Source organism: Bombina bombina, chromosome 3, assembly GCF_027579735.1.
Source record: "Bombina bombina isolate aBomBom1 chromosome 3, aBomBom1.pri, whole genome shotgun sequence".
NCBI lineage: Eukaryota > Metazoa > Chordata > Amphibia > Anura > Bombinatoridae > Bombina > Bombina bombina.
In genome coordinates this window covers 149,155,936-149,170,385 of record NC_069501.1, presented here as the reverse complement: position 1 = coordinate 149,170,385, position 14,450 = coordinate 149,155,936, and the positions used below count along the sequence as shown (strand labels likewise).

At 34.4% G+C, this 14,450-nt stretch overlaps 1 protein-coding gene across 2 annotated transcripts in view; it reads right to left on the bottom strand.

Annotated features, from left to right (window-relative positions):
- Positions 1 to 1,680: 1,680 nt before the first annotated feature.
- C3H21orf91 (chromosome 3 C21orf91 homolog) overlaps positions 1,681 to 14,450 on the bottom strand; it is a 47,746-nt gene continuing 34,976 nt past the window's right edge. For both annotated transcript variants that reach the window (XM_053706009.1, XM_053706010.1), the window contains exons 3-5: positions 10,445 to 10,969; positions 3,845 to 3,907; positions 1,681 to 2,626 (exon numbers count right to left, since the gene is read on the bottom strand). In XM_053706009.1, the coding sequence (XP_053561984.1) occupies positions 2,460 to 2,626; positions 3,845 to 3,907; positions 10,445 to 10,969 (755 nt within the window). In that variant the 3' untranslated portion in view covers positions 1,681 to 2,459. The remainder of the gene's footprint in view (positions 2,627 to 3,844; positions 3,908 to 10,444; positions 10,970 to 14,450) is intronic.

Genomic DNA, 14,450 nt, shown 5'->3' with positions numbered 1-14,450 from the left:
ACCAGGTACTCTCGGTTTTCAGGTCTGGAAAATCCAGTTATCAGACTTAAAATTACAGGGAAGATGGCAAAATAAAAAAGAAAACCATCTACCAAATGTCTATTTAAAAATGAAAATTATCAAAATCATTTAAGTTTATGGAATTTTGAGTCAATTAATGCATTAAATACTTCTTACTATGTATAGTTTTATTTAAGGCATAATTAGGAGTAAAAAGGAATAATCATAATTGAAATATAAAATAGATTAGAGGCCCATTGAGCATTTGTGGCAAAGTATCTTAGCATTTATTTTAAGTGGGTAATATGGTTTTTATTTTAATTAACAATTTTTGATAGGTTTTAATTACAAAAGGCAGCTACGGCTTAGAACTTAATTAGGCAAACAAGGTACTAGAAAATTAGGAAAACTAAAAAAAAAAAACCTAAAAATAAAAGTATCCAAGTTATTAATTACATAACTCAGAACACTGCACTTACCAGTTTAACAATGATCTTGTACAACAATATAACAAATAATATTCGCATGATTAAATTACTTAAATCTCAAGCACCCATAGATACCATAATCACTTACAATTTTTAGAAAAAATGTCATGCAACAAAATCTAACATCACTATTTCTATTAACAGAAAGTTTAGCTATGTTTATGTTCATTACCTGAGCCTCTACTTTCAATAGGAGCCCGCTCCAGAGTTTCTTCTTATGATGCTGAGGGCAAATGTAGTCAAAGACAATGCAGACTATAGCTTGTTATAACAAAACCAGAGGCAGACCATTGCACGTGTGTGCTTTGGACAAGTGCAACTTCAGTAACAAAGTCAGGCATATGCAGTATTCTAGACCATAAGCGTCACAGGTGCCTTAAGACCATACTATGCATATTCTACAATTACCCTGTAATATTGAAGAGCGTGTGTGTATTGAACTTTCCACTAGTCACGGGGGAGTAAAGGTTGGACTTTTTCCTGTTTAACATTGAGTGAACTAGTAACATTTTCCCTCTGGGCTAGAAGCTTTTAACCCCTGACTAGTAAACTATAGTGATATTTTTCCACCCCTGTATGTATATATAATTTCCACTAGTACTGGAGGAGTAAGAAATTGCAGTGGACTAGTAACTTTTTCACTTTGGACTAGTAAACTATAGCTTTAATTTTCCCAGAGTGTGTGTGTGTGTGTGTGTGTGTGTGTGTGTGTGTGTGTGTGTGTGTGTGTGTGTGTGTGTGTGTGTATATATATATATATCTGTGTATACAAAAATACATTCAGTTTTACATTAGAAATGCAACTGATGCATTTAAGTAATTTTTAGACTTCCGCTGCCCTTTTGAGAGGATTAAAACGCACCTTGGCATTTGTTTCGGTGCATTATTATGATTACTCTCGTGCACACACGCTTCTAACTACTTTTTGCACACCTGACCATTATTTTTGCACTACAAAAAATAAAACATAGTGAGAGAGAGAATGTGATCTTTTCACATGCTACATATTTCTCAAACTAAACTTAATATCAAGACTTTATAGTGCATTCAAAGAAACAAAAAATGTCTGGGCAATAGGAAAACTAAATCACAATTTGCTCAAAAGTTATGTAAAAATACAAACTCCCCCCCCCCCCCAGTGTAAGCTTATGCAAAAGCATTATAACAAATTCATAAAGTTCAGATAGAACTATTAAAGTACCCAAAATATTTATCTTTTATAAAAATTAGATTGTAAAAATGTTTCATCATAAACATAAAGTTACTAACAATGCAACTTTTAACACCTTAAGCAAAATTTCTTAGCATATACATTTTTGTCATAAAAAACACATTATTGGCAAACAGCATTGTTGTTGCAGCAGATAGCTGTTGCCGTATGGAAGAGCAAGGAAATATCGTCATTGACTTGGCTTGATTAAAAATACATTGCCGTGGTCTAACCAAAGTGGATTGAAAAATTCAATTCTTGCTTAAATATTGTCATAATGTTGAACAACAATACATTAGAATTCCAACAAGAATTGATGTAGGAACTTCCTTGCACAAGGCTTCAGGCAGATTATTGCCTCACTGTTTTTGGTAAAATCAAAGCCTCATTTTATAAAAGGTGCAACAACTGCAGAAAATTAGTCTTGTGGAAATGAGATCTGCGCAATATTACTAAGTAGACCAGAAATGAAAATAGGTCCAACAAACACACGCACTCTTATAGATCTTTCTCCAACAAGAGCATTGCTGGACCTACATGGTAAGACTAGGTATATCACTTGCTGAAAGTAACATAACATCCAAACAGACGTAATCTTCAGAGCTCATATCACAAGGGAAGGCAATTGTCAAACAAAATGAGCTCAGAGGATGCCAATATCCCCCCTTCCCCAAAGTTCTATAAAACTTAAGTCTAAAAAAAGTCAGATAGCCCTGTGTGAACTATCATTAGCTGGTAGAGTGTTTGTCTTTAGAAAGGCTTCAGTTGTTGATTGCAATATTTGCTTTCATTGCGGCTCGACCCATCTGCAAACATGGAAGTTTTGAGCAGTTTTTCAGCAGCTGTTCAATCGCAACATGCCGCACATGGAGCTCTGAAGACAAGGAGTCCTTCTCTTGCACTACACTCGTCAGATCTTCAAACACTTCTAAAAAACAAAACAAAAACTTAGGTGTATATATAAGTTCTATTTTCCCTCCCAATACGTCATGTGACAGCCATCATCCAATCACAAAATGCATACATATATTCTGTGAATCTTGTACATGCTCAGTAGGGTCGGTTGCCTCAAAAGGGAGTATATAAAAAGATAATGCACATTTGAATAATAGAAGTGAGTTGGGAAGTTGTTTAAAATTGTGTGCTCTATCGGAATCATGAAAGTTTAATTTTTACTTGAGTGTCCCTTTAAGAAAGGTTTAGTGTACATAAACATGCCCTCTGCATAGTCAGTTTATTGCTATCCTTTATTTTATTGCTTTACTAGGTATTTAATCCTCACTTTCAACATGTGTGGGCTTTAAAATAGATTCTAAAAAGGAAGTCACTGATGCCAAACAATGTCCAGAATTGATCATCTTCCTTGTAACCTACACTTAGCTAAAGGATTAGATTACTGCACATCTGCAGCTGCCATAAAAGATTCCACAGTACTAGGTAACACTGATTCAATGCCAACTTATAAGTATAATTGCATGGTTTTAAATAGCATATTTTTTTTTTTTTTTTTAAATCTGCTTCCTAAATAGCATTAAAGGGACAGTCTACTCCAGAATTGTTATTGTTTAAAAAGATAGATAATCCCTTTATTACCCATTTTCCAGTTTTGCATAACCAACATGGTTATATTAATACTTTTTACCTCTGAGATTACTTTCTATCTAAGCTCCTGCAGACTGCCCCCTTATTTCAGTTATTTTGAGTTACATCTTAGCCAATCAGTGCCCACTCATAAGTAGCTACACTGGTGTGAGCACAATGTTATCTATATGGCACACATGAACTAATGCCCTCTAGCTGTGAAAAACTGTCAAAGGCATTCAGGTAAGAGGCTGCCTTCAAGGGCTTTGAAATTAAATTAGCATATGAGCCTACCTAGGTTTAGCTTTCAACTCAGAATACCAAGAGAACAAATCAAATTTGATGACAAAAGTAAATTGGAATGTTGTTTATAATGACATGCTCTATTTGAATCATGAAAGTTTAATTATGACTAGAATGTCCCTTTAATATAGAGATAAAACAATATATACACAGATTTTAGGTAAACTCACATGCCTTCTATGTTAGACAAAGTATGTAAGTTTCTAAAATGCTTGAGCCTGTGTATAAACAATGCGTAACTCTTCTGTCAGGAGAAACTTACCGTTCACTTGCCTCAGGAGACTTTCATTTAATCTCCTCAGTTCTTCATTACTCATCAAAAGCACTGAAAAGATATAAACAAAATAAAAAAATAAAAATTACAAATTTACAAATACCACAGATATTAAACATCAAAGAAAACCCTTATAATATTCGCCCCCCAGCACATCTAGTGAAAGTTAGTTAGTTTCATGCTATTTGCAAATACTTCTGAACTTGTAACCCAACAGCTTAAAGGGACACTGAACCCAATTTTTTTCTTTTGCGATTCAGATAGAGCATGCAATTTTAAGCAACTTTCTAATTTACTCCTATTATCATTTTTTCTTCGTTCTCTAGCTATCTTTATTTGAAAAAGAAGGTATTTTTTGCTTCAGTACTTGGGACAGCACTTTTTTTTATTGGTGGATGAATTTATCCACCAATCGGCAAGAACAACCCAGGTTGTTCACCAAAAAGGGGCCGACATCTAAACTTACATTCTTGCATTTCAAATAAAGATAGCAAGAGAATGAAGAACATTTGATAATAGGAGTAAATTAGAAAGTTGCTTAAAATTTCATGCTCTATCTGAATCACGAAAGAAAAATTTTGGGTTCATTGTCCCTTTAAAGGGACACGAAAGCCACATTTTTTCTTTCATGTTTCAGATAGAACATATAATTTTAGACAACTTTTCAATTTACATGTATTGTGTCGCATATAGGCCGCACCCTTAAAGTTTGGTGCCATTTAGAAGAAAACACACACAATGTGCAAGCAATGAGTCCCAATGCAGGGTGTTAGCTCCCAGGGGATCCTTTTACACTTCCCCAAGAGTATAGAAAAAAAACAAAAAACAAAGAAAGATGCTGCACTCCTCCATAATATAAAATGTGAAAAATCATTTATTCAGCCATTAAAGCTGTAATGGCTGAATAAAGGCTTTTTTTACATTTGAAATTACCAGTACTAAGGAGTACAGCATCTTTCCTTTTTTATTTTAACATATTAAAGTTGCAATTTTGTATGTACTGGTGCATTTTTAGCAGGTATGATGTGATGGGCGGGAAAAAAAAAGCACTTTCTTACATGATAATATCAGTAGCAAAACTGACTCACATGGGACATTGTGTGCTCCACCCACTTCCTCCTTCCTCAGCCCAAGCTCCGAATTACACTCAGCACAGTATTACACAGCATTACCGCATCTTCACAGCGGTAGCTCCTGCACACAAGTGTCCTGCTCATCATCCAAACCAATCAACTATTGCAAAACTACCCAACTCCGCCGGACTACAATCCCCATAAGGCCACAGGGTGCATCAGAGGTTCGGCTGTACTGCACAAGTACAATTTTGCTGATAAGCACCCGATTATAGGCCACACACTGCATATTTAAAGCTACAAATCTATATGCTGAACAATACAGTATTTAAGTTGCTTTATTCTCTTAGTATCCTTTGTTGAAGGAGCAGTAATGCACTACTTGGAGCCCGCTAAAAGCCAATGAGAAGCCAATCAGCAACTTCTGAGCCAACCTAGGTATACTTTTCAACATAGAATACAAAGAGAATGAAACATTATATAAAAGAAGTAAATTGGAAAGTTATTTAAAAATGCATGCTCTATCTGAACCATGAAAGAAAAAAAAAAATTGGTTTAATATCCCTTTAAAAAAAATAACTGTTCAGATATTATATTTTGTAATGGAAAAAAAAAAAGTTCTTGTATTTCACTAAAAGGGACATTAAAATGATTGTAAATACATACTCTAGGTATATAAAATGTCAAGCTGTTCTAGACTAAAATGTTAGTTTCTTAAATATATAGTACCTGTAGTTTGTTTCACCCGTGTAGTGACAGCATATCGAATGGTCCCACATGTATACAATTATTTATGTATAAAGCATTAAAGATTATAAAAGGATTTAGTATAAGTTTGCCTTATGGTCAGTCATAAGTGGCATCTGTGATTACGCAAAGACAAATAGAATTAAACTATCTAGAGGCACATAAAGCTGTAGGGCTTTACACCAGCTGTGACCTAGCAATGTCCTTCAATAACATTCTGTATAGTCTAGAATATGCCAGGAGTGTGTTCACCTCTTCACCTAGGAAGCCATGTTGTAATATTTTTTCACTCAAAAAGCGGTGAGAAAGTTTAACAAAAATGTAAATAAATGTGTTTCATGGAGATATATTACGTGATTAATGTTTTGGTAAAACAGGATACTGTTTTTGCTCACAGGTGCCAATATCTGCAACATATTGCAGTGATGTAGCTAGCACAAAGCTAAACAAATCCCAGGAGCTCAAAACAAATGTACCTGGGCACCCAGTAAAATGCAATTTAAAATCTGGCAAAGCTTAGGGCAGGGGTGGTTCAGGACCATAACATTTGAAGGTGCAATTTTTTTTATTTATTTTTTTAAATTCCCCTTCCACTTTACCTCTCTTTTTGCTGGAAATACTTAAAGGGACATTGTACACTAGTTTTTTCTTCGCAGAAATGTTTTGTAGATGATCCATTTATATAGCCGATCTGCGAGTGTTTTTGTAACAAATGTATATATTTTTTTAATTTTTTTGCTCTTCATAACATTGTTCTGATTTTTAGATTCCTAACCAAGCCCCCAAAGTATAAGATGTAGACTCAAGTCTACAGAATCCTGCTTGCTCCTGTTTGTGCACTGTCTTTTCATATGCGGGGGGGGGGGGAAAGAGAGTGTCTGCTCTTCCTGCTTTCTCAGACCCCTTCAATGGGTGGATATAAAATTAAATTTCTGCAAGTTAGATAGCTTTTGGGCAAAAATGTAATTTCCTAAGATCTCTAAAGGAACATGTAAGAGTATTAAACTCCCCAATTACAGGAGAATAAATTATCAAAGCTATAGAAAAAAATAAATCAAGAAAGACTGCAGGACCCGATTTTCTTCCCACAGAATTTGGCAAAATCTTAGCTAAAAGGAGATAACGGCACGTTAGACTATATAACTAGTATTATTCAGCCAATAATTCAATGTCTAATTATTTTTCTAACGCTAACATTATGTTATTATTGAAGATAGATAAGGAGAAGCTAGATTGGCTAAGTGTTTAGACAAGATCATACATCCAGATCAGACCAGCTTTATGTCCGGTAGGAAAACCTCTAAAAACATCTGTAAAGTGGTTACTCTTCTAGATTATGTTTGGACTTTGGATAAATCTAAAATAAAGGGTGGTCATTCAGAAATAGCTCTCCTCACTGTAGACGCAGAAAAAGCTTTTGATTCCATTACATGGCAATATCTATTTAAGGCCCTTGAAAAAATTGGTTTTCAAGAGCAATTTGTTCATTTCATACATAAAATATATAAAAATCCTCTCTCATATTTAACTATTAACGGGATGCTATCTTCTAAAATAACGCTTAGCAGAGGAACAAGACAAGGGTGCCCGCTGTCACCTCTTTTCAATATTGCATTAGAACCATTGGCTATTTGGCTAAGGGATAATTTGACAGGGGTAATCATGGGTTCTCATAATCTGAAAATTCTTCTTTATGTGGATGATCTGCTAGCTATTGTTCTTGGATAATACTTCTCAAACCATCCCTTTAATCTTGCAACTATTCTCTGAATTTAGCTCTCTCTCTGGTTATAAAATTAATTTTGGAAAAAAGTGGACTCATGTGGGTGATTAAATCCAGGTCAAGTTATCGGCACCCTCCCTTTAAAAGGTAGTTGATTCCTTTAGATACCTGGGTATTTTTCTCCATAGGAACCCAAAAAAACAATATAATTTAAATTTTCAGCAGTTATTACAGAAGATCAAAAAGAATCTTGATTTATGGGCCTTTTTTTCCTTTATCCATCTCTGCACGAGTTAATTTAAATTAAAAAAATATATATTTTTCTGCGTATATTATATCCACTGCAAAATCTACCTTTGTTTCTCACTAATACAGACTTACGTCTATTCTATGCTTGTCAGTCCAAGTTTATCTGGGGAAGTAAAAAACCTTGCATCTCACTAATTAGGTTGATGCAAAAACAGAGCAGCGGGGTTGGCACTACCTAATATAAGTCTATATAATATTGCCACTCTGGTTAAAATAGCGTTGGATTGGATCACAGACCCTAATAATTTGGCTACTATTGATTTAAAAAGTTATTGTATCTTCCCTTTTTCTTTAAAGGCTATTCTACATTGTCCGGTTAAAAATGTCTCTGTTAAAGTACAATCATTAATAACTATTAAAAATGTAGTTATAGCATGGCAAAAGTTTTGTTCCATTTTAGAAGTAGTCCCTTATCATTCAAAGTTTTTACCTATAAGAGGTAACCCTGAATTCATGCCTGGAATTTATCATAAAGCTTTTAAAGTTTGGGAGGAGAATGGACTTAAATTTGTATACCAACTATTTTCAGAAAGTCAGCATATCTATCCCCCGGATGTTCCATTTCAACAATATAGCCTGCCCAGAAATGATCTGTTCGCTTATTTTTAGCTTTGCCATTTTATCGGAATTTGGTTACGGATACAGCAAGCGAGTGGTCTGAGATTAATATTTGTATTAATAAATTCACAAGAGGTAATACCTCAATCTCCCTCATTTATGATCTCATGTTAGCCAAACAAAGTCTTCCATTGATGGACAATCTATGCACCGTTTGGTCAGGTTCTTTCCCTCCTATTAACCCAGATATGATCAGTCAGAGTTTGCTAATATTAAACAAATGTGCAATTGCTATGAGCTGGAAAGAATCCCATATTAAACCTATTAATAATTATTACATATCCCCATTTAAGATGGCACATTTTTATCCTACACAATTTTTGCTTGTCCGCGACGTCGTCCTCCTACTGCTAATCTAAAGCATATGTTTTGGTCCTGTCCAAAAAGTTTGCAATTTTGGCTGAAAATTCAGTTCTGGGTTAACCATTTATTTAAACTATCGCTCCAATTTTCCTTTGAAGAGGTAGTTTTTTTTTTTTTTTTAAGGATTCGTAATTATACAGGTCCTCAATATTTATATTATCTCATAACCATTATTCCTACAGCCAGATATCTTATAATTAAGAATTGGCAGGCACATAGGGCCCCTCCGTTTGGGCTTTTTCTCAAGGAAATTCAGTCCCAAATGATATATGAATCTTTTCAGACTCAGCAACAGAAAAGAAAGTCAGTACATTTATCCTTGGGTGGCTACAAATAATCAAGGCCTATCCGTTGTCAGTTCAAAAAATATTTTAGCTCCTTTTCTGAGTCCCAAGTGCTTTGCTGGTCTTGTCTTGCTTGAGTTATTTCCCCCTCTTTGGGTATCAAATTATAGGGAGGTGGGATATGAGAGAGGTCCCCTTTATCCTTCCCCTTTTTCCCTGGCTGTGCGGCCCTCCCCTTTTTTTCCCCCTCTTGTTTCGGTTTGAAATAATTTTTTGTTTCTTAAGTATTCCAAAAAATCCCACAGTGTATTCATGTTCAATACATAGTAGTTAAGGCATAGTACTAGGGTCTAAATAAGACATCTTTAGTGGATAATGTACAATGTAATACTCATGAATTTGTACCAATTTATTTTTTTGTGCATGTATGTTTCATGCCATCATACTCTGTGCCTTGAAAAAGTAACTGTGTATTACTTATTTTGTTGTTTACACTGTGGCGCTATAAATAATAAAAAAAAAAAAACATATTAAAGTGCCCCTGTTTTTAAGATTGTTTTTTAATCCTGGGCTTTAATTCATTAAAGTTTACAATCACTTTAAGTTCAGAAATGTTCAGTACGTGTGGGGAAACAAGAGAAAAAGAGCTATTTCAAATGAGAAAATACATGTGAAAGAGGTATTTGTAAACATTTTAATGTACTCCAGTAGGTAAAATGGATAACATGAAAAGGGGAGAAAATAATAAAGAACACTGTCCCTAAAAGCAACATGAAACCCACATTTATTTATTTTATGATTCAGACAGAGCATGTGATTTTAAACAACTTTCCTATTTACTTCTATTGTCTAATTTGTTTTGTTCTCTTGGTATCCTTTGCTGAAAATGATACCTAGGTAGGCGCATGGTGGCTGCACATATATGCCTCATTTTATTGGCTCACCCAAAGTGTTACCTAGCTCTCAAGTAATGCATTTCCGCTTCTTTAACAAAGGATACCAAGAGAATGAAGCATAGCAAATAGAAGGAAAATGGAAAGTTGCTGTATGTGCTATCTAAATCATGAAATAAAAAATTTTGGTTTCATGTACCTTTAAGTATTACACTGCCCTCACCCGGCTACTTGATAATGCCACCTTGCTGTCAAACGTTTCTGTAGATTTAGATTGTGCCATCTGAATGATTAAGTCACACAAATTGGCACCACATTTATTGTGCATGACACGCTTAACTCCTAATCATGAAATAGTTTCCTTAATATCTTCTAACATTCTCAAAGTACTTTAAAGCAATATTCTACAAGGCAGCACGATCAACAAACCTTATCTTTATATAGGGCCATCAAAGCAGAGTTTAAAATTAGCAAGGTGGTTTAACCATGTCAAAACAATTTTTAACTTAACCCTTTAATACAGTCCATTTACCACACTATAAGCGAAACATCAAAATATATATATCGAAAGGACTTACATTCTTCTTTGCTGTAATGCTGGTATCTTCTCTGAATATTAGAAGCAGAGTCATGTTTCACTTTTTCTGTCTTTTGTGCTTGGTTAGTACTTGGCCACAATGAATTGCCATGGCAAAATGTGTCGCTGGTATTTTTTAGCATGCTGAAGCCCCGTGAATTGCGCTTCAAAACTCCTTGTGCACAATTTGACACTCCATAAGCTCCTCCATCAAGCCACTTTTCCGAATACCTAGGGACTTGAGAGTCATACTGAGGAAGAAGAGTACGATCATTCTGGTGTCTAAATTTGCAAAGCTTCAGTTGTGATGATTTGGAACATTCAGAATCAGAGTATAAATCTTTATTTTGTGCATACTGTACAATCCAGTTCATTTTTTTACTCAAAATAGTTTTTACTTCTTCATAGGGACTTTTTGAAAGCTTCGACCTTGTACAATTCTGATTTGCTATTTGATGATATTTTTCAAAACAATCCTTGTGCCCTCTTAAGGATCTTGTGTGCAGAAGATCTGATTTTGGAATTCCTGCAAGTAGAAACCAAAACATTGAACAAAATAGAAAAACACATTTATATTACATATACATACTAGAACATAAAACTTGCTTACTAACTAAATATACATAAACATCACTATATATATATATATATATATATATATATATATATATATATATATATATATATATATATATATATATATATATATATATATATATATATATATATATATATATAAAAAATATACATATACACAGTCACATAAATACATATCTATATCTATCAGAGCAAAAAAACACGATACAAGTACAGACCTGCCTACGAAAAGACTAAAATGGCAAAATTTATGTTATTTTCAAACATAAAATCTATTTTTTTCTCAGTTAAACTATTTTACCAATTTACTGGGACATTAAACAGAAAAAAATTAAATACCCACATAATGTGTAAGAAAAAAAAAAAAAAAGTAAAAATGTATTTTACTTAACACGAAAGCCAAAAAGGCACAAAACATCACACGGACCAGAATCTTAACGGGACATTCCAGTCAAAATATAATTGCACATAGATTTATTGTATTTTTGAATAGAAACATATTTTCAATATACATGTATTGTCAAACATGCTTCTATTAAGAGTTATCACTGTTTTAGTGTTAACATTTTTCTGTGCATGTGAAGCATAGCTAGATGTTTTCACTGCACCCACATTTTAAATAATGCAGCCGATTAGATCATCAGTGGGACTTGTATCATGTTAGCAATTAACAAATTGAGTCATTACTAGATGGTACAAGCACCTTAGGCTCTCCGAACAATCATTGTTTCAAATGCTGGTGCACGTTGCATACTTAAATACACTTTTGAAACAGCTATAGCTTTTATTAAAAGCCTTTTTTCTAATGCATGTATATTACAAAATTGCTTCTTTTCAATGCCGAAATGCACCCATGTGGTTTCCAATTTTGGCTGGAATATCCCTTTAAAGAGTGCAATAAATGCTACTGCTGTAATGCACCCTTCCCTTTCCAGGAACAAGGGCTGGAAAACTAGAATGCTTACAGCAGTTATCCAGAAATTAAGCAGCGCTGCCCTACATTCGGCATTTCATTTTAGCTTAGTGCAGTGCTTCTAATTAGTCACAGTAAAGGAGACTATTGCCCTTTAAAAGTAACCGTTCCACATTTTTAACAACAAATTGAAATCCTTTTATAAAACATTTTTGCAACAATATGATTAACTGATGAACATAAATGAATTTGGTCATGCTTGGTGTTATGGTCATTTTTGTTACAGATTCATAAAGATAAATAAATGAAAAACGCAAGCCCCCCCCCCCCCCCCTTTAAACTGAATGTAAATTTTCTGATAGTTTGTATTCACTGCTAATTCAAAACCACTTCTTTAGTTAAACCGCCATATTTTTTTTTGTTGTAAATATTTTTATTTATGTAATATTTTATATTATCACTTATCCGTTTTTGCGAGCAGCTTCTCCCATCCTCTACTTCCTTCTTTTACAGTCCCTGACGTAAACAGCGGTCCCGCACACTCTATTACAAGCGTGTCTACGCGCGTCCCCGTGGAGTGCTCAATTTGCGCATGCGTGTCTACATCGTTAGTAGATATGCGCATGCGTTACTGAATGAAGAGGGTATTATTTGTGAAAATTAGCGAGTGTCTGTGTAGTGCATGCGTGCCGTGGATGCGCTTTGGATCCGAATATTTCTGGGAGTCAAAAAGGCATGCGCAGAAGCATCGCGTGACGTTACAGTAAAGGGGCTGAACGCCACGGGGTGCAACTGCGGATTAGAAGACTGAAATGTCAATCACTTGTTGTGAATTGAGGGATAAAATGGCGGGCGGAGGAATCACGGCTTATAATATTTGGTAAATAGATTGATTTTGTGAATTAGGATGCGATATTAAAAAAAATCATGAATTAAAGTCCTATTTATTTTAGTAGATGCATAATATGACGAAGGGTGATAGTCTTCACTTTACATGCACTTTAAACATGTTGTAAGATAAAATCTGTGCCGTTTCAGCACTGTAACATTTGAGATAGTAAAAAGTGTTACAATCTTGTACCCCAGTACTAACACAATCGCACCTGTACACTTGTATATTAATCATATGGAATTTGTCCCTTTTTATAAAACTATAGCGCCAATCGGCTTTCATTTCTATTTACAGCCAGGGAGGAGGTAAATACTTCCCGAAAATGACTCAGTTACATTTCTGTGATTTTTTTTTTTTTTTAAAACAACCTCCAGACCAGTCGGTACTTGTTTACTAAAGATGCACCTAGTGCTCAGTTTAGTCCAAATGACTTGGCGCATAAAATATAAAAGTTATGTTTCCCTCACAGAGAAGAAATTATGATGTATATTTTAAAGGGACATAAAACCCCACATTTTTCTCTTTGATGATTCAGATACAGCTTACAATTTACAACTTTCCAATTTACTTTTATTACCAAATTGTATTTGTTTTCTTGCTATCCTTTGTTGAAAAACAGGGATGTAGCTCAGGAGTGTGCATGTGACTGCTGCACTATATGGCAGCAGTTTATCAACAATGTTGTACATTAGCAAGAGCACTAGATAGCAGCACTATTTCCTGTCATGTAAAGCTTCAGGCATGCGCACCTACCTATGGTATCTCTTTAACAAAGAATAACATGAGAACTATGCAAATTTGATAATAGAAGTAAATTGGAAACTTTTTTTTAAAATTGTGTTCTCTGTCTGAACAATGAAAGAAAAATGTTGGGTTTCACGTCCCTTTAATATTGGAGAAGACTAGTAAGTTTGTCAATTCTTATAAATTTTGAATTTGGTTTTTCCATCAAGGTAAACAATATTTGTCTGCATGCACATTCGTCTTGGCTCCTAAGGATCGAGTGAAGAGTGTGAACAAATGGATTCAAATTTGTTTTAATTAATTGTATTTGTGGCAGCTATAAAATCAAGCTACAAATGAGCAATATTTTGACAAGATACCCCAATGTCTTCAGCTGGATTTATGTGGTTGCTTAGAGGTACAAAGGAGTAAGAACACATCAGTACAATTGTGCAGGTGTCCTGGACTTCTAGATGTCACACTGAACACTGTTTTAAAAGAAACCTCCACTATATATTTTATATTTATTACATACGGATTAAAAAAAAAAAAGTATAAACGCCAAATTACCAATGATTTCTACTTAACTGTCATTTCTGACAATAACAGAATCACTATTAAAACTATTTTTTTTTTTTACTGTTGAAACCACCACCTGCACTATTCTGCTGAATTGGCTATAAAAAAGCTATGACAACAAAAGGCAGCAGCAGAAAACAACCACCAACAATAAAGGAGGGAGAGAGGCATCTCAGCATACTAGAAAGAATATCCTGTAGTATCTTAACACAAAGAACTCTTATCAGATGCAGGTGTTGTCCCTTAGGCTTGGTAATAGCAGTTTATTTTATTAACAGTCAAAATGTGTTTTCTGCAAAACTG